General features: G+C 46.6%; 1 protein-coding gene across 5 annotated transcripts in view; it reads left to right on the top strand.

Moving 5' to 3' along the window:
- Nucleotides 1-19,683, top strand: part of plekhh3 (pleckstrin homology, MyTH4 and FERM domain containing H3) — a 46,881-nt gene that overhangs the window by 8,939 nt on the left and 18,259 nt on the right. For 2 of the 5 annotated variants that reach the window (XM_042307470.1, XM_042307469.1), the window contains exons 2-4: nucleotides 198-253; nucleotides 4,660-4,818; nucleotides 16,472-16,566. In XM_042307470.1, the coding sequence (XP_042163404.1) occupies nucleotides 198-253; nucleotides 4,660-4,818; nucleotides 16,472-16,566 (310 nt within the window). Of the gene's footprint in view, nucleotides 1-197; nucleotides 254-4,659; nucleotides 4,819-14,062; nucleotides 14,157-16,471; nucleotides 16,567-19,683 lie in introns of those variants that run through there. The other 3 variants (XM_042307471.1, XM_042307472.1, XM_042307473.1) reach the window with 3 other exon arrangements.

The following is a 19,683-nucleotide window of genomic DNA, read 5'->3' on the forward strand; positions in this document are numbered from 1 at the left end:
CTTCAACCTACATATGAATGTTCCCAGAACAGGCGAAATGTTCACTTCTGTTCTCAGAACGTTTTACCGGTCAGGAAACGTATGGCTTCATTCCCAGAACCAATGGGAAACCAAAAACGTACATGTACACAACATTCAAGCAACCAAATGTGCTAGCTGGGTTAAGTGTTTTTTGTTGTTGTTGCTTTTCTTCACAGGGTCCACTTGAGGTGACTCTCTCTCAGCCGACTCGCACAGCCAATGGGACAAACGGGTAAGTTGTGTGTGTGTGTGTTTGTTTGTGTACGCCTGAGTGAACACACGTTGTGCTGCTTTCAGGAAGTCAGTGTTCCAGTTTTACAGAACGTTTATACCAGAAGTTCCTCTATAGCACTTGATGTTCGTGTGTGATTCTGTGTAAATGATGTGTCACCAATCACGGACATCATTAGTACCCAATCTCTTTATCGTTTACTTCCCTCTCCAGAGCTTGGTTCATGGGGTTTCTCAAATCAAATCAAATGTTATTGGTCACATACACATGGTTAGCAGATGTTCATGCGAGTGTTGCGAAATGCTTGTGCTTCTAGTTCCGACCGTGCAGTAATATCTAACAAGTAATCTAACAATTTCACAACTACCTTATACACACAAGTGTAAAGGAATGAATAAGAATATGTACATATAAATATATGGATGAGCGATGGCCGAACAGCATAGGCAAGATGCAGTGGATGGTATAGAGTACAGTATATACATATGAGATGATTAATGTAGGGTATGTAAACATTATAAAAAGTGGTATTGCTTAAAATGACTAGTGATACATTTATTACATCAATTTTTCCATTATTAAAGTGGCTGGAGTTGAGTCTGTGTGTTGGCAGCAGCCACTCAATGTTAGTGATGAATGTTTAACAGTCTGGTGGTCTTGAGATAGAATCTGTTTTTCAGTCTCTCGGTCCCAGCTTTGATGCACCTGTACTGACCTCTTCTTCTGGATGATAGCGGGGTGAACAGGAAGTGGCTCGGGTGGTTGTTGTCCTTGATGATCTTTATGGCCTTCCTGTGACATCGGGTGGTGTAGGTGTCCTGGAGGGCAGGTAGTTTGCCCTCAGTGATGCGTTGTGCGGACTTCACTACCCTCTGGAGAGGCTTACGGTTGTGGGCGGAGTAGTTGCCGTACCAGGCAGTGATAGAGCCCGACAGGATGCTCTCGATTGTGCATCTGTAAAAGTTTGTGAGACTCATAGTATGCCTGACCACACACGAACACACACACACACACGCAGAAGTACACGTAGGATCTTACTTTGAGCCAATTTGCTACAACAGAAAAATTATCCTGCAGCAACAAGAAATGTGAATTATTGTGTGGATTATAAATAATGGTCATTTTTGTAGGGGTTGATGCATTTTTCATGAGGGAAAATGAAGTGGAAATGACAAACTTCAGAAGCCTTTTAAACCTCAAATACACTACAAGTTCTCCTGCAACAGGGTGATCAAATTAAGATTCTATATCTGTAGGACGCGCCAATACCACTACCAGATTCGCAGGCCATCTGTCAGCATGAGACAGGGGACTCTCACACCCGGGTTCAAGATAAGACAGATACAGACACACACACATACGCACACACACACACACACACACACACACACACACACACACACAGACCACTTGACCTCCACCAGCAGCAGTGGTCATGGCAGTCTTTATTTTACTTTGTATTTATTTAACCTTTATTTAACAAGGCAAGTCAGCTTGCCAATGACATTGACAGCCAAACCCTAACCCAGACGACGCTGGGCCAATTGTTTTCCGCCTCATGGACTCCCAGTCACGGCCAGTTATGATACAAACCAGGGTTTGTAGTGATGCCTCTAGCACTGTGATGCAGTGCCTTAGACCGCTGCGCCACTCGGGAGCCAAGACGTGACGTGAGTGTGGGATGGTGGTGGTGGAGGGGGATATGAGTGATCTCAGGCCTGCATCACACTATCAGTCAGGCATCATATCCGTATCTACCCCCTCCCCTCTCCCACCTCACTCCCAGGCAATCTCAGTCTCAGTCCTCTCAGAGCACAGACAGCGTGGAGTGAAAATCCCTACAATTATATAACGCAGCTGATGAACAGTATACATGCCTGATAATGTCACAACTCGCTACCAGAGGACAACTCAAACAGGAAAGGGAGGAGGGCTGAGGGTGGGGGCGTTGAGGGAGCGGTGAGTTGAGGCTCTCTGAAGCCTCAAGTCAGACGGGACATGCAGCCTCCTGAGGGAGCGAGGGAGGGAGGACAGGGTGAGCGAGGTGACTCAATCTCACTTCAGGAACACACCCTGGAGGGGCGAGGCTGGCACAAGCGTGTGTGTGTGCTGCCACCTCCACAGAGCAGAGAAGAGCAGGAGGCCTCAGAGCTGTCACACAGGTGATTTACTGCTGGCGCTAGAGGGAGTGTGTCAAATAACTTACTGACTATAATCATCACACTAAGAATTAGGTGCTGTGCTACACGACCATTACATGGCCACTGGCCACACCTACCTAATGGCCCATCACAAAGCAGGGAGGAGACACTGTGACGTATAGTCTCAGGTATATTCGCACAGATTAGACCAGTTTAATTCGTTTTTTAGGGGCCCATTTAGAGTCAGGATAGAAAATCCAAGGCGGGAAATTCAGTCACAAGTGAATGTAGGCTAAGCAGAGTAGGTCTGTATTGAAAAGCACTGTGATATTGAAGGGATGTTGCGAGTTTGTGCCATTCTGAAAGTGAGCTTCATAGATTTCTGTCCATCCGGAATAGGAGAGTATAAGTTCCAGCAGGTCATCCCACACCTCCATCTGTGTGCACTAACCTTTATAGCACCTTCATTTGAACATGATTAGTCATGTCATGTAGCCGTTATTGCTCATTATGAGCCCTGCAGGCTTCACTGTGAGCACGTTCTGTTCTGCGGCTAGAGAGCTTCTCCCGAGCAGCTCAGTGGGCGTAGTTACATGTGTATTCACGTCCACATTGTCTAGTGTGAAGTGAACAAAAGCCTCTGGTTAGCTAGGTTGATTGAGGTGTGATAGTTCAGAGAAAAAGAGAGAGGAGACAGGTGTGTGATTGGATGGGAGGGCTGGCATATGCCCAAATGGGCAACATATGTCCATTTTAGGTTAGGTGTTGTGTGTTAGCGTCCCATTGCGTTGACCTACTAACCCAGAGTGGCAGCTCACCCATGGTGCCTGTCTGGTACACAGTAGACCAACAGTAGACCGGAGGTAGACCGACAGTAGACCGACAGTAGACCGACAGTAGACCGACAGCAGTAGACAGACAGTAGACAGTAGACCGGCAGTAGACAGACAGGAGACAGACAGTAGACCTACAGTAGACAGACAGTAGACAGACAGTAGACCGACAGTAGACCGACAGTAGACAGACAGTAGACAGAAAGTAGACAGACAGTAGACCGGTAGTAAACAGACAGTAGACCTACAGTAGACAGACAGTAGACCGACAGTAGACCGACAGTAGACAGTCAGTAGACCGTCAGTAGACAGTCGGTAGACCGTCAGTAGACCGTCAGTAGACCGACAGTAGACAGTCAGTAGACAGACTTTAGACAGACTGTAGTCGCCATCACAGCATGTGGTGCCAAGCTCGGTGTCAGCAGCAGTCAGGGCCATGATGTCTAACAGAGGCCTGTCATACAACCCCAACCCATATAGTCTGGCTGGTTATTATGAAATGCCTCCATGGCCTACTGCCTGGCCCTCAAACAGGACAGGAGCCTCTCGCTCCCATGCATCCATATCTGTCTCACATCATCTCTATTTTCTCCCAACTCCTTCCCTCTCCCGCCTCAACTGAGCCCCTCGTTGGCAGCCCAGGGACAGACAGAGGAGTGGGAGGCTAGGAGACACGCAGGAGGCAGAACACAGTGGGTCCACTGAGGGAAGCTCTCGCTAACTCCCCCCTCTCTCGGTTTCTTTCTCTCTGTCCCTCTCTTTCTTCTCACTTCTATGATACACACTCTCTCTGTCAAGAGCATGACTCTTGGTGTGGGATGCCAGACAATGATGGCTGGAAGAGACTGAAAGAGACAATGTTTACAACTGTCTTTGGAAGTGTGTATCTGTGTGTTCCAAGAAGTCCTTGAATGTGATCTGTGTGGTGATTGCCTGTGTGTGTCAGTACTCGGACAGAACTAGGAGCTCTTATGTCAACTCTCCATACTAATCTAACCATGGCAGGTTTATTAAGTTGACCGGCAGCGCAGCTTCAAGTGCCAAGATATCAAGGCTTTGTTAATGTAGCTTACACTCTATTCAAGCTCCTGAAATGCATTGTTTTCCTCCTTTCAAGACATTCCCTTCCTTCACACGCACATTGTCACGTACACGCATGTGTGCCCTCCCCCTCTCTCTCTCTCTCTCTCTCTTACACACACACACACACACACACATACACATGCCCTCACACACACACACACATGCCCTCACAAACACACACACGCACTTCCTGTCCTCTCTCTCTGGTTTCCCCCCAAAACACGTTTATGCACTCCCCTCTGCCTAGTCCAGAATTCCTTGGCAGTGGTCTTGAGTAAACAGTGTATTTTTAGAGCTGGGAGGTCATATAGGCCCACTCTTAATCACCACATTCCCATTTTCCCACCAGCCCCCTCCGTCTCAGCTCAGACAGAGGCCCAGCCAGGCACACTGGAGACGGAGAGGGGGATGGGAGGAGGATAGGATGGGGACTTGAGAGCAAGATGGACCTCTTCCCTCCCTCCACAGATTCCACAAAGAGACGGTGGTCTGTGATTACCTACCTACAGTATGTGTTGTATTTGAAGGTTTCCCCAGAGACCGGTGTTTGTCTAAGAAGCCTCTGTGTTATATGACAGTTGCTCGTGTGTTTGTTCAGATGTCTAATAAAGTCTGGGTAACTTGCATAGCTTTCACCTCTGTATATGAGCCACAGTTTAAACCTGGACGTTGACCTCCTGGTTGAGCTCATCATAGCCGTGTGTGTTGTGCGATGATGCTGTTTTACACCCCCAGAATTCCGTATCTGAACGTTTGACCCCTCGGATCACAAATCTCAACTCCCATGTCATTTCCTGGGCTGGTTACTCAGCGACTGATGTAACATAACCCTGCATGAGAGGGCTTTGATCGGGCAACCATGGCTATATCCCAAATGGCATGTAATTCCCTATATAGTGCACTACTTTTTGAACAAAGTCCTATGGGCCATGGTCAAAAGCAGTGCACTACATAAGGAATAGAGTGCCATTTGGGATGCAAGCCATGTTCATGTTTGTATTCAGGAGCGGAGCATGTCTGTCTGAACATAACAGCAGTCGGCTCTGACCACGGTCCTCCAAGCCTCAGAGCAAGGACAATGTGTTTTTACAACTTTAATTAAAGTCTCGTTGCTTTAATTTGATCTCGACCAAAATCAATTACTCATCAGCTCGGCTACTCTGGCCACCGCGCGTCTGACTGACCGGTAGACTCAACTCAGACTCTGAAAGCCCAATCCCTCATATATTTAGTCCAGAGAGGACATATGAATGAACAAAAATGATTCCCTCGGTATGTCGAGATCACAACTTATTTATCTCCTAATCCCGACATAACAAAAGTTTTGTCGAGATCACGAGATAATCAAAAGTACCACTCATTCATTTGTTCACGACAACCACCTCATCAAGGAGCCCTGTGACTGCGTTGATCGCAATGTGCTCGTTGATGCCTGACAGGCTGCACTGTCTCCCAGGCTGTGTGCCACCCCCAAGACCACAGCCAATCTCATGCATGAAACAACACCGCTAATTTGTCTTGTCTTGTGAGTTAGCTATGTAGTCTTGTTAGCTAGCTAGTTAGCTAGGTAGTCTTGTTAGCTGGACTAACTAATCTGACTGGCTGATCAGATTCAATTTCTGCCTCAGAGGCTTAGAAATAAGGTTGGTGCCTTGTAGGCTGTTGTAGGCTGTTTGGTAGATGCATATCTGATCCAAGGGTTGAGCTCTATTCCTGTCAGGCTGATCAGTTTCAATAGCAGCCTCAGAGGATGATAAATCAAAATGCTGCTTTGTAAGATGTTTCATATGTAAGGCTCCTTGAAGACAGCCCCTTTTTTTGTTGTTGTTGCCTTTATTTAACTAGGCAAGTCGGTTAAATTGTTATTTTATTTACAATGATGGCCTCCACCGGCCAAATACAGACAATGCCAATTGTGCGCCGCCCTACGGGACTCCCAATCACGGCCAGTTGTGATACAGCCTGGATTCTAACCAGGGTGTCTGAAATAACACCTCAAGCACTGAGATGCAGTGCCTTAGACCGCTGTGCCACTCGGGAGCCCAGCCTCTGAGGCTGCTATTGAATTTGATCAGCCTGTCAAGAATGGAGCTCACCCACTCTGTAAATGTAAATATTATCCATAAAGCATGAAGTGTCCCTTTACAATTATACATGTCAGTTATGCTAGCTAACAACCAGCATAGATAACAAGTTAGCTAGCTAACAAGACTACCTAGCTAACTAGCTCGCTCGCTCATAAGACTAGCCAAGTTAGCTAGCTAACAAGACTACCTAGCTAACTAGCTCGCTCGCTCATAAGACTAGCCAAGTTAGCTGCGTTGTTTCTCACATGCAATTGGCTGTGGTCTTGGGGGTAGCACACAGCCCGGGAGACAGGTTTGCCTGTCAGGCATTGTTCAGGGCTTAAATGCCCCGTGAGGGCTTAGATGCCCCGTGAGCTCTTAGCTCAAGTTAAAGGACATTTAGCTTGTTACCATTCTAATTTATAAGCTGATAATGAGCTCCAAACAAAAATGAAAGAATGACAGCATGAAATGTACCATACTTTAGTGTAACAATCAATCAAAACATATGTGCTGATCCACCGTGGGCTCTGCCGCCTCCGCCATACTGTCAATAGATCATCAATACGTCCACTCCTATTTATAGAGTTTATCTCGCCATCTCAACATTTTCTTTGTTATGCCATGATCGTGAGAGAATGATCTTCTGATCTCTGGAAAAACAACTCATGTCGTAATCATCAGATAAGTAACGATCTCAACATAACGAGATAACTATTTTTTTTAAATTCATATGGCCTCTCTGCACTTCTATGTATGTTCATGTGTCTTCCATCAATATGAAGCATAACAGAGATGTATGTTGTCCACTCTGGTCAGAAATGAGGATGCCTTGTCAGCTGGATCTGATCAGATGCTTTATTTCCTTCCCTGTTGAGGGATTGTGAAAGTGAGCGGGAGCGTGAGATTGAAACTAGGCCACGCAGAGAGGAGGCGAGAGAGAGAGAGCCCAGTGGTGGTGATAATCACGGATAAAATAGAATATTGAACAGTCAGACTGTTTCATTTGTCAGCCTTCTCTTCCTCAGCCACACGAGACAACAAACACACACACATACACACAAACGCAAACGCACGCACGCATGACCGCCTCCCCTTTATTTGTATAGTGCTGTTACTCGCTGTTTATTGTCAATGCATAGTCACTTTCCCCATACCTACATGTATGAATGACCTTAACTAACATTGACTCGGTACTGGTACCCCCTGTATACATTGACTCGGTACTGGTACTCCCTGTATACATTGACTCGGTACTGGTACCCCCTGTATACATTGACTCGGTACTGGTACCCCCTGTATACATTGACTCGGTACTGGTACCCCTGTATACATTGACTCGGTACTGGTACCCCCTGTATACATTGACTCGGTACTGGTACCCCTGTATACATTGACTCGGTACTGGTACCCCTGTATACATTGACTCGGTACTGGTACCCCCTGTATACATTGACTCGGTACTGGTACCCCCTGTATACATTGACTCGGTACTGGTACCCCCTGTATACATTGACTCGGTACTGGTACCCCCTGTATACATTGACTCGGTACTGGTACCCCCTGTATACATTGACTCGGTACTGGTACCCCCTGTATACAGCCTCTGTATTGTTGTTTTATTGTTACTTTTTTGTTGTTGTTTTACTTAGTAAATATTTTTATTAACTCTATTTCTTTAACTGAATTGTTGGTTAAGGGCTTGTAAGTAAGCGCTTCACTGTAAGGTTTACACCTGTTGTATTCGGCGCATGTGACAAATACAATTGTGTTTTATTTTTGATTTGACAAGAATTGTGTACAGTTAAATTGTCTATCAGACATACAGTATATGGGGGAATGTGTATATTTGTATTCACTCAAAAGAGAATTATTAATTTCCATCTCCCTCAGTCCCCCTCTCTCTCTCTCCCTCTGGCACTCCCTCTCTCCTACTCTTTCTACTTCCGCCTCTCTCTCTTTCTTTGTTAGCTAGCTTCCTGTTTATGTGGGGCAAACAGATGGTTTTGCTTAGCGTGCTGGTGTTAGGCCTACAGGGGAAAGACCGGGGTGGAGAGGGGGAGAAAAAGAAAGAGAGAGGGAGAGATTTAGGGAAAGAGAGATATATGCCATCTGAGCTGCAGGACTTTTCCATGTGTTCCCTTACACTTCCGCAAACAAAGCACCACAGGAGTATTGTTCCTTCTCTCACCAAATTCCTGACATCTCAAACACAAAAACCTCCTCAGGACAACACTGGAGTGGTGACTTACACGTCAGACCATAGATTGCATATTCACATCAACAGATCAATTGAAACGTTTTGAATATTAACAAAAACCTGAAACAGCAGGTTAATATGGGAGTGTCTTGTCTCCTAGTCCCTGACTGTGTCATGGTCTCTCCAGGGGGTGTAGTTTAGTGTTGGGGGGTTCTGTTGGTCTGCTCTCCCTCCTAGCTGTCTAATCCCTGTGTAAAATTGTTTCCTGGCCCCCACAGGAAGTCAGCACTCAAGGCCCCTCCGTCATGGCCTCAGCCGGGGCTTCTGGGAAATACGGGGGCGGGGGGCGAAGGAGGAGGGGGGCTACTGGACAGCTGTGGCACTCTGCCTCATCTGTCAGAGTGCCAACATGTGTCCCCAGCTGCACTACAGCTACAACCCCAACCCCCTCTACCCTCCACCCACCCAACTAGCACCCACACACCACCAGGGCTCTCTCCCATGAAATGAAACCAGCAACCAACCTGGTCCACCAACCCCCCCCCCCACCCGTCACCCCCCATCCATCCGGCTATGGAAGCTTGTTTTGGACAGTTTGTTTACACCACTCATTCACAAGCCCCTCTTTACTCAATTAGCAGAATTTAAGCATTACTTTGGGTGGGCAGCTGGGCGCAGATTTGCCTGTTAAAACCTCTAAAGTCTAAGCCTCTGGGGGGAGAGGGTTCTACTAAGCTAACATATGGAATTGTTTTAAGATAGTCATACCATGGATCATTTAGCTATTTGATTTAGAATTTAAGGAGCCCTGTAGATACTGTATAATAAAAAATTAAAAAATATTTTGGAATTTGGCTACCACTAAAGAAGTGCATTGAATAACACATTAATAAATGGCAAAACAGACAGTCAAGGTTTTGAGATCTAAGAGATAAAAGAAAGCTCAGAAAATATATACAGTACCACTCAAAAGTTTGGGCACACCTACTCATTCAATGTTGTTTTTTTAAATTTAGAATTATTTTCTACATTGTAGAATAGTGAAGACATCAAAACTATGAAATAACACATATGGAATCATGTAGTAACCAAAAAAGTGTTAAACAAATCAAAATATATTTTATATTTGAGATTCTTCAAAGTAGCCACCCTTTTCCTTGATGACAGCTTTGCACACTCTTGGCTTTGCACACTCTCACTCATTTTCTCAACCAGCTTAACCTAGAATGCTTTTCCAACAGTAGGAGTTCCCACATATGCTGAGCAGGTGTTGGCTGCTTTTCCTTCACTCTGCGGTCCAACTCATTCCAAACCATCTCAATTGGGTTGAGGTCGGGTGATTGTGGAGGCCAGGTCATCTGATGCAGCACTCCATCACTTTCCTTATTGGTCAAATAGCCCTTACACAGCCTGGAGTTGTGTTGGGTCATTGTCCTGTTGAAAAACAAATGATAGTCCCACTAAGAGCAAACCAGATGTGATGGCATATTGCTGCAGAATGCTGTGGTAGCCATGCTAGTTAAGTGTGCCTTGAATTTGAAATAAATCACAGACAGTGTCACCAACAAAGCACCCCCACACAATCACACCTCCTCCATGCTTCACGGTGGGAACCACACATGTGACGATCACCCGTTCACCTAATCTGCATCTCAAAAAGACACCGTTTGGAACCAAAAATCACAAATTTGGACTCATCAGACCAAAGGACAGATTTCCACCGGTCTAATGTCCATTGCCCGTGTTTCTTGGCCCAAGCATGTCTCTTCTTCCTATTGGTGTCCTTTAGTAGTGGTTTCTTTGTTGCAATTCAACCATGAAGACCTGATTCGCGCAGTCTTCTCTGAACAGTCGATGTTAAGATGTGTCTGTTACTTGAACTCGGTGAGGCATTTATTTGGGCTGCAATTTCTGAGGCTGGTAACTCTAATTAACTTATCCTCTGCAGCAGAGGTAACTCTGGGTCCTTTTGCAGTCCTCATGAGATCCAGTTCCTTGATGGTTTTTGCGACTGCAACTGAAGAAACGTTCAAAGTACATACATTTTTCCGTATTGACTGACCTTCATGTCTTAAAGTAATGATGGACTGTCATTTCTCCTTGCTTATTTGAGCTGTTCTTGCCATAATATAGATTTGATATTTTACCAAATAGGGCTATCTTCTGTATACCACCCCTATCTTGTCACAACACAACTGATTGGCTCAAACGCATTAAGAAGGAAAGAAATTCCACAAATAAATGTTTAACAAGGCACACCTGTTAATTGAAATGCATTCCAGGTGACTACCTCATGAAGCTGGTTGAGAGAATGCCAAGATTTTGCAACGCTGTCATTAAGGTCAAGGGTGGCTACTTTGAAGAATCTCATATATTTTGATTTGTTTAACACTTTTCTTGGTTACTACATGATTCTATATGTGTTATTTCATAGTGTTGATGTCTTCACTATTATGCTACAATGTCAAAATAAAGAAAAACCCTTGAATGAGTAGGTGTGTCCAAACTTTAGACTGCTACTGTATATGTTTTTACATTTAACGTTTACATTTAAGCCCTTTTTTTTGTTGGCACAAAACTACCTCCATACTTCCATTCATTTAAAAAAAACGGTAACAGGTTACCTTCAGACAAGTCCCGTGACATTTGTGGGGGTCGTCGAGCTAAAACATTGTGCTAGTGAGAGTCTCGTCTTTCCATATAGTGGTTATATTAGTTAGTTGGACGCTACAGACGTTTTTGTGACAAGACCGATTTTCGGGATGTCTCCTGGTCTGACAAACACCGCTGTAGCTCTGCTACTTTTCACCGCCGACGCAGAAGGGCTACATAGGCGAATGTGGTATCTCTAGCTTCAACTGACAGCTGTAGTCTGTTAATTAGATTGATGCATGGGTGCGTCAATAGACTCTTAAGGAATCATTATTAAAGGTAGCATGACGCAAAGTCTAGGCCCGTTTGTCTCTCTGTCTTCTGAACAGTTTCTCTGCTGGTCTGGTTCTCGACATGCTCAGTGCTTCATCCTCTTGTTTGAACTTCTAACAGAAGTGTGTTGGACAGCCCGCTCTGGATCAGCTTACCAAAGTGTCATAGACTCACACCCACCCACCAGACTTCTTTTCCTCGACACAAAGTAGCCTACCTCCCAAACCTATAGCATATGGGCTTCAAAGTTAGAACAAGCCCCTGTGTCTTCCCATATGGTTTTGTCTTTGATATGCCTTTTGGTGATGCCTGTGTCTACAGTAAGTCACAAAGGCAGATTGTGTGTTAGATGTTAGCTGAAGTCCTGTGGACCCAGATGGGCCCTCTGATTCGCTGAGGGCCCATTGAAGCTGAAGGTCAGGCTTGTTTGAACAGAGACAGAGTAAAAGGTCAACTGGAGGGTTTTAGGCCGGCCCTCCCTCTCCTTACTTTATCCTGTTTCCCTCCAAATGAGAACTTGTTCTCAACTAGCCTACCTGGTTAAATAAAGGTGAAATAAAATAAATAAATAACAAACTTTTCCCTCATTTCCCTCCACTCAAATCTTTCAAATGATCTCTCTTGAATCCTGTCTCGTGCTAGTTCTGAAACGTGTCATTTTTCACATGTGGTTAGGGTTATCCTCCCCAACAGTATTGCTCCTCAGGGTTGTCATGTTCATACCTGGGTTTCCGTTAGCCGGCAATTTTAGGCAGATAAATACAATTTTGGCTGGCGAAATGAACCGGGAGAAAAAACAACGGTAGGAAGGCTATCAACGAGTCACCCACCACTTTACAATGTGAGCTGGAGGCAGTCTGCATTTTGAAAACATACTTCATTGTTTGAAACCTGAGTGTTTTACTTCATATTATGAGCTATGTCTTACCTTGCTTGAAAATCAGACCATAGAAAGGTGGAGGCAATTGTTTTCTAAAGACTTTATAGGCGGTGCGTGAGAAGTATAAGCCTTTCATTTATTTCTACCAATCTGCTGGTCAGTTATGATTTTCATGAAATGTGCATTTTGACGGAACTGTTTCATATCAATAATAATGTTTTCGATTCTCAAAATGGTTGCCCCGTGGATAATCATAAAAATCTTAATTAAAATGTAAGAAATATAAAACGTAAGATTCAACTATTGCGAGAGGACCAGCCTCTGCTATATGACACATTGATACACGCTGATCATTGGCGGCTAAATAGCCTAAATGAGCGCATGGAACTCCGAGATGGCGAATGCAGCTGTTGGCCTATAACTTACTTACATTGTCAACAAAGTAAAAATACATAAAAACAGTAGAAAATATACTGCTGAAAATTCTGGTTCTTTCAATAACTTTAATTTCCCTACTCGGCCTGTCTGCCTCCCTTTACATCTGTCTTGACTTGCGCTGTCGCTTGTGAATTGCAACATTGTATCAAATCAATCAACTAGATCTGGGCCCTAACTTGCAACATTGTATCAACTAGCCTATTCGGAACTGAGAGTCTAGGCACCAGTGACCTCGGGACAGACAGACGTTTTTGCGCGAGGGAAAGGATAAGTATTTTATGACGTTTCCACTGGATATATGGGATCATCAGATGATTGTATTTTGCTCTTTCACACCGAGGCTTGGTGATTATCGAGGGGGAGATTTTTGTGAGGAACTATTATAGGCTGTCATTTGCAATGGGTGTTAAAACAACGGACTTCGTTGACTTACTGTGTGAGGCGAAGAAAAGATTACTGAGAAGATGAGTTTATTGGTGGTGAAGGTGATGACTAAGACAGGCAGAAATCATACATCCCCAAATGTGCACTTGTGCGCAGCAGGCCAGGGAGGCTAATTCTCTGCGTGCTCAGACGTGCGAGCTCCCTCAATATTAACAAGACCCATGCTCATCGCTTATATGGAGCACTCCAAACAAAAGACAATGAAAACAAGGGGCAACTCGTAAATGATGGCTATGAAATAGAACCAAAACGTGTTTCTCAACAGCATTTACACACCAAGAATGAGAACGCTAAATGACTGTAGGCCTAATTAGTAATACAATGCATTAACATAAATAAATGTAACCAAATGACGGGGATTAACGGTTCATTTACTATTGGTCACATATGTAATGGGGAATTGACAACGATGAACATTTTTAGGGCAAACAATTCACAAGAAACAATGAATGCGCGAGAATTGGTGGGAGACAGCTGAGTTGATTCTGGAGAGCTGAGAGCATGCATTCTGGAGAGAGACGGCCTATAGGCTGTCTTCGCCCCCCCCCCCAGTAGTATTAGCAACCCCATCCTAGCTGTTGTATCTTTAGATTCACGCTCTTTGAATCTCTGTCATATAAACGCTTGTGTCAAGTGCGCTATTTAGAATGGCGTGTTCCCTTTTTTTCTCGCAAATTGCATTTTGGCAAATGTTTGAAAATGACGTATCGGCTACTTCATTACAGGAGTTACATGTTCTGTGAAGAGGATTTACCATAAACTAAATGTGATGTATTTTTTGAGCACCGTGGGTGGACGCCCCTAGTGGGTTTACACACCCAATGCATATGTGTCTGGGAGATTTCTCAAATGGCTGGTAAATTAAAACGGGAAAACCCTGGTGCATACATAAAGTAAGTAGCCTGTAGCTTTAAGTAGGAACTTGACCCATTTCACGGCTAGAAGATATCTGGTTGAAGTTCTGCGAGGAACCTGGCTAACATTGCTTTTGTACCCTTCAGCAAGGCCCAAACTATAGAGGTACCAGTCCAGGACAGGATTGTACTGGTGCTCTCCAGAATTTGCACATGCAGACGATAGCACAAAAATGATCCTAGGCTTTGATATCAAGTCCTCCACATACCAACACCCCTAGCTGCCTGCGTTGGAGTTTTCTATAGATCCAAATCCCCCATCGGTGCATTGAGTTCTCCATTTAAATGACTGTTTGAAGGTCTGTCTGCATCTGTTTCTGCAGCAAGGGTTTATTCGCGGACTCCAAAAAAAAGAGCCTTCCTCCAATTTCCGGATGTATTTTTCTGTATTTAGGAGAAGAGGGACATGCGACGATACACTGGAAAGGCCCCAGATGACGCTACTGTTTGAATGCTGCCGTCGCTGTTGGGCTTCGTTGCAGAGGTAGACTGGCTGTAGTAGGACAGGACTCTGACCCTCTTTTTCTCGCCCTCTGGTGTCTCTTGGACGTTTCCCCGGCCGAATCAGTCGTACACTCTGTGAGGGCCAATGCGGTATAGTGTTTCCCTGTGTGTCTGAGCATCAGCCTAAATTAGAGACTGATACACACACTTATTTTCCAACTACTGTACGGTCTGAAACAGGCAAACGTATTGACACAAGGGTCAACTAGTGGATGTTGGGATAGTGAGATACTTTGAGCAGGTGTCGTGTATTGTAGATGAAGAGCCAGCTAAGTTTAGCAGGATAGGGTATATTCAGACTCATTGATTAGGTCTGACTTCCGTACGGAATAACCTTCCACAGTCATCTGATCAATAATCACAGCCCAGAGAAACGCTATCTAAGACTGTACATGGTGGAGGGATGGAGGGCCGCCTGCCAAAACTCATTTCCTGCCTGGTGTTTTCAGGGGAAGGAAGGAGGGTATGTCCCTTCATACCTCACACGCTAGTTTGACGCAGGAAATAGAGAAAATAAACTAGAAATTAGATAAATATAATGAGCATAGATAAACCTTATAAACAACTTTAATGGTCTGGAAATGGGCCTTGGCCAGCGATAACAAGCTTGAGCTCTCAGTCGTCCACAACATTGCCTGGCCAAATGTCTGAAACGAATGTCACTTTGCAGTCCAAAGTCCTCGCTACCACCATGACTGGTGGCTTTTCTTTTTCAAGGCTTCTTTGACCGTGGCTGTTGAGAAAGAGAGAGAGAGGAGAGAGAGCATTTCACAACAGTTTCCCCATAATTCCCAGATGTTTTTGATGTTTGTTATGGGTTTCGATTAGCTGACAACAGTGTAACCGTTTGAACTCTCTCTCTCTCTCTGGCCTGCGACTGCCTGGCTGGCTGGCTTTGAGTCAGTCCTCTCTCTCTCTCTGGCCTGCGACTGCCTGGCTGGCTGGCTTTGAGTCAGTCTTCTCTCTCTCTGGCCTGCTGCCTGGCTGGCTGGCTTTGAGTCAGTCCTCTCTCTCTCTGGCCTGGCTGCCTGGCTGGCTGGCTTTGAGTCAGTCCTCTCTCTCTCTGGCCTGCGACTGCCTGGCTGGCTGGCTTTGAGTCAGTCCTCTCTCTCTCTGGCCTGCGACTGCCTGGCTGGCTGGCTTTGAGTCAGTCCTCTCTCTCTCTCTCTCTGGCCTGCGACTGCCTGGCTGGCTGGCTTTGAGTCAGTCCTCTCTCTCTCTCTGGCCTGCGACTGCCTGGCTGGCTGGCTTTGAGTCAGTCCTCTCTCTCTGGCCTGCGACTGCCTGGCTGGCTGGCTTTGAGTCAGTCCTCTCTCTCTCTCTGGCCTGCGACTGCCTGGCTGGCTGGCTTTGAGTCGGTCCTCTCTCTCTCTGGCCTGCGACTGCCTGGCTGGCTTCGAGTCAGTCCTCTCTCTCTCTCTGGCCTGCGACTGCCTGGCTGGCTGGCTTCGAGTCAGTCCGGCGTCACTCTGTCACGTTTTATTTTCAGTCCTCTGCTTCCCTCCACTCCGCTGTGCCCGCCAGCCAAACCAATTAAAGAGAGACGAGCTGTCCACAGTGGCGTGGAATGCATGCAGCTGGGGAGGGGAGGGGTGGAGGGAACGATATTCACAGCACTTCAACTTGTCCCCCTCTCTGCTCTCACTTAGGGTGTCAGAGAGGCTTAGGGTGGGCAGAGGTTGTGTGGGGTTACCCTCCTCCCCTCGACTCAGAGCCAATAGGGTGTGGGGGGGGCTTGACTGTGGGAGTGTATGATGCTGTTATTTACCACCTCTCTCTGTCTCACCCAGACACAGTCTGTCAGAGGTTCCTGATGAGATGAAGAGTCTGATCATAGAGAAGAGCAAGATGGGCCTTGAAGAAGACCCCGAGCTGCTGGTCAAAGGTGAGAGCCTGTCTGGCCGACACACTTCTACACCATCCCTCTATTCTCTCTCTCTCTGCTTTCTCTCTGTGTGGCTGTTGTGTCCCAGCTCCAGTGATTTGCATGTACAGTAATAACAGTCTGTGGGATGATGACGTTCACTCGCCCGAGAGTGTTAGCCGAGCTTGAGCTCCGTGCATGTTTGCGGTGTTATCACTGAATAAGTAGGCCATACTGTACTACTGTACTGTACACTTCACGGTCCACGGCTAAGCCCTCACACACACACACAACACCCTTCCCCCAGTAATCATGTAATGATGGCCATCAGCGGCATTAAGAGCCTTGCGAGCCTGACGCTTTTTGAGGAGTGATCTCACAGGCTATTCATGTGTGCTTTTCCTGCTACCGAAACGGTTGCAGTAAAATGCCAGCGCTTGGATAAGTTACGTCCTCTTTGGGATGGCGGCAGCCTGATCGGCTAATTCGGACAGCAGTTACCATGCAGCACCCCTGGCCGACTGGCTGGCTGCACCCCTCCTCCCTCTGTTCCGATGTCTGAGATCGAGCAGAGGGGCAGGCGATGGGGTTAGGGGGGGTGCATTCCTTCCCAATCGGAGGACGGATACTTCCCCTGGGCCCCTGGACTGGCTATGTGCCTTGGCATTTCTTCTCTTCAGTCGGGCCGTCTTCCCCACCAACCACCACCATCTCCAGCACCACTGACGCTCCAGTACATGTGAAGGCCTTGCTCTGTTCATGCCCTTGTTGTGTGCAGGGATATATTTTCAAATGTCCTGGAGCTAGGGTGTCCCTAGCTGTTTGGTGTGGTGTTCAATGGGACATCCTCAGGCAACTGGGGCCAAGGGTCGCCTCGCTGTCTAAAATAGGCCATCAACCGTGCCGAGACAGACAGAGAGGAAAAGAGATATAGAGAGAGAGATTGACGTAGCGAAGGAGTGAGAAACTCCTAGACAGAATGCAGAGTAACGAGAGCATAAATTACATTCCTCTGTTTGTTCATGCGCAGTAAAACTGAACAATTTTAGCTACATATCACTTAAGAGTGGCCAGTACTCCAGTCATTTGGAAAGGGATTCAGTCGACTCAATTGCAATCGTTTCCCTTTCCGTTTGGATCTCTGTCTAATTCAGTTCAGCCCATAATCCTAGTGTTGAAGCTCATTAACGCTCTGCGCCTTTATGGATGACGGTTTGTTATCAGATGCTTTTTAATCTCCCCCAAATCTCCAGAACAAACAGAATGTACACACAGAGATAGAAGGACAGAGCAGAACCAGAGGGAGACAGACTCCAGTGTTTGCTCAGTTTGTGTTTCAGGGGGCAGGGCCAGCATTAGGGGTCTGGGGTCACAAATGAAACAAATTAAGGGCGAGCCGTGGCCCCCGGGGGACGCATTAGCAGGCCAGGGAGATGGGATCCAGATGGAGGACCGCGGGGGGGAGGGGAAGGGTAGGCAGGGGGTCCTGACCGGGACTCTTGTTTCACCCTTTCTCTCTCAATGTCTCTCTCTCTCTCCCCCTCACTGCCTTTCCTTCTCTTTCTCTACTTTTCTCTCTCCCTCTCTTCCGCTCGCTCTCTCTCTCTCTCTCTCTCTTTCTTTCTCTCTCTCCTTCTTCTCTCCCTCCGAAGTCGGCCGTCTCTCTATCTCACTGTCTCAAAAAGAGCAGCTGCAGGACATCCTGTGTGACATGCCTCCCAGGTCTCCGCTAACCAGTCCACCCACACCCCTCCATCCCTCTACCCCCTACCCAATCATCCACCCCACCCAATCCCGTCCTGTCTTACCTCATAGTTTTTTATTTACCCATTTCATGTTGGTTTTTATGCTCCTGTTGATTTTTATGCTCCTGCTCCTTTACTCCACATGAAGTACCTGGGGACTGTATTGGGTGGGTTTATAGTGTGTTCCAGGCTGCCACTAGGGAAGGGGAAACAGAATGAGACGTGTGTAGACTCCCACTTCGACTTCCCCCCTCCAGGTCTATGGGTTGTAACATGGGGGATGGTAGCAATGGGGGCTCTGCATGTAGGGAAAAACACTTTACGGCAGGAAAAAGGGGAGCTGGTGCGGGGGGGGGGCGATGAAAGAGGGAGAGCCTGAGCGAAGAGAAAAGAGCTGTAGGGAAAGCGAGGGAGAGCTGACAGGTGGCATGCAGCTTGCTAACCACAGAGGAAGCTGCTCGGTCGTCAGAGCTGTTCTAAGAAGTTAGCCCAATGAACATGGCACTGCTGTTCCCATAAACACACGCCACACACACACACACACACACACACACACTCAACAGATGGCACAGCCACATAACCCTGCCCTCACCATAGCGCCCTGCTCCAGCTTTGGGCCAGGTGACCAGCCAGGGCCCGCTGCCAGCCTATCCATCAGCCCTTACTTTGAACTCTGACTGCTCTCTCTCGTTTTACCCCTCCCTCCCTCTCACCGCCACCCCTATCCATCCCTTGCACCCTCTTCCTCTCTCTCTCCGGGCATCCCCTGGCCAGAGCTTGGCCAACCCCGGTTTATTTACCCTCAGCTCTATGAGATTAAATATTTAGAGGGAACAGTTTGCACACACAGGTTGTGTCCCAAATGGCACCATATTCACTATATAGTGCACTACTTTTGACCGGAGCCCAATGGTCCCTGGTCAAAGGTAGTGAACTACACAGGGGACAGTGTGCCGTTTGGGGGACATTCTATGGGGTGCTGCATGCCTGGTGTTTGGTAACACTACAACCACTTTCCCCTCTGGACACGGGTAGTACACTATATATACAAAAGTATGTGGACACCCCTTCAAATTAGTGTATTCGGCTATTTGAGCCACACCCGTTTCTGACAGGTGTATCAAATTGAGCACACCGCCATGCAATCTCCATAGACAACCATTGGCAGTAGAATGGCCTCACTGAAGAGCTCAGTGACTTTCAACGTGAAACCGTCATAGGATGCCACTTTTCCAACAAGTCAGGTCATCAAATTTCTGTCCTGCTAGAGCTTCCCCGGTCAACTATAAGTGCTGTTATTGTGGAGTGGAAACGTCTAGGTGCAACAACGGCTCAGCCGCAAAGTGGTACAGAGCCCTGACCTTTGGGATGAATTGGAACACCGGCTGTGAGC

This window comes from Oncorhynchus tshawytscha, linkage group LG27, assembly GCF_018296145.1.
Source record: "Oncorhynchus tshawytscha isolate Ot180627B linkage group LG27, Otsh_v2.0, whole genome shotgun sequence".
Taxonomy (NCBI): domain Eukaryota; kingdom Metazoa; phylum Chordata; class Actinopteri; order Salmoniformes; family Salmonidae; genus Oncorhynchus; species Oncorhynchus tshawytscha.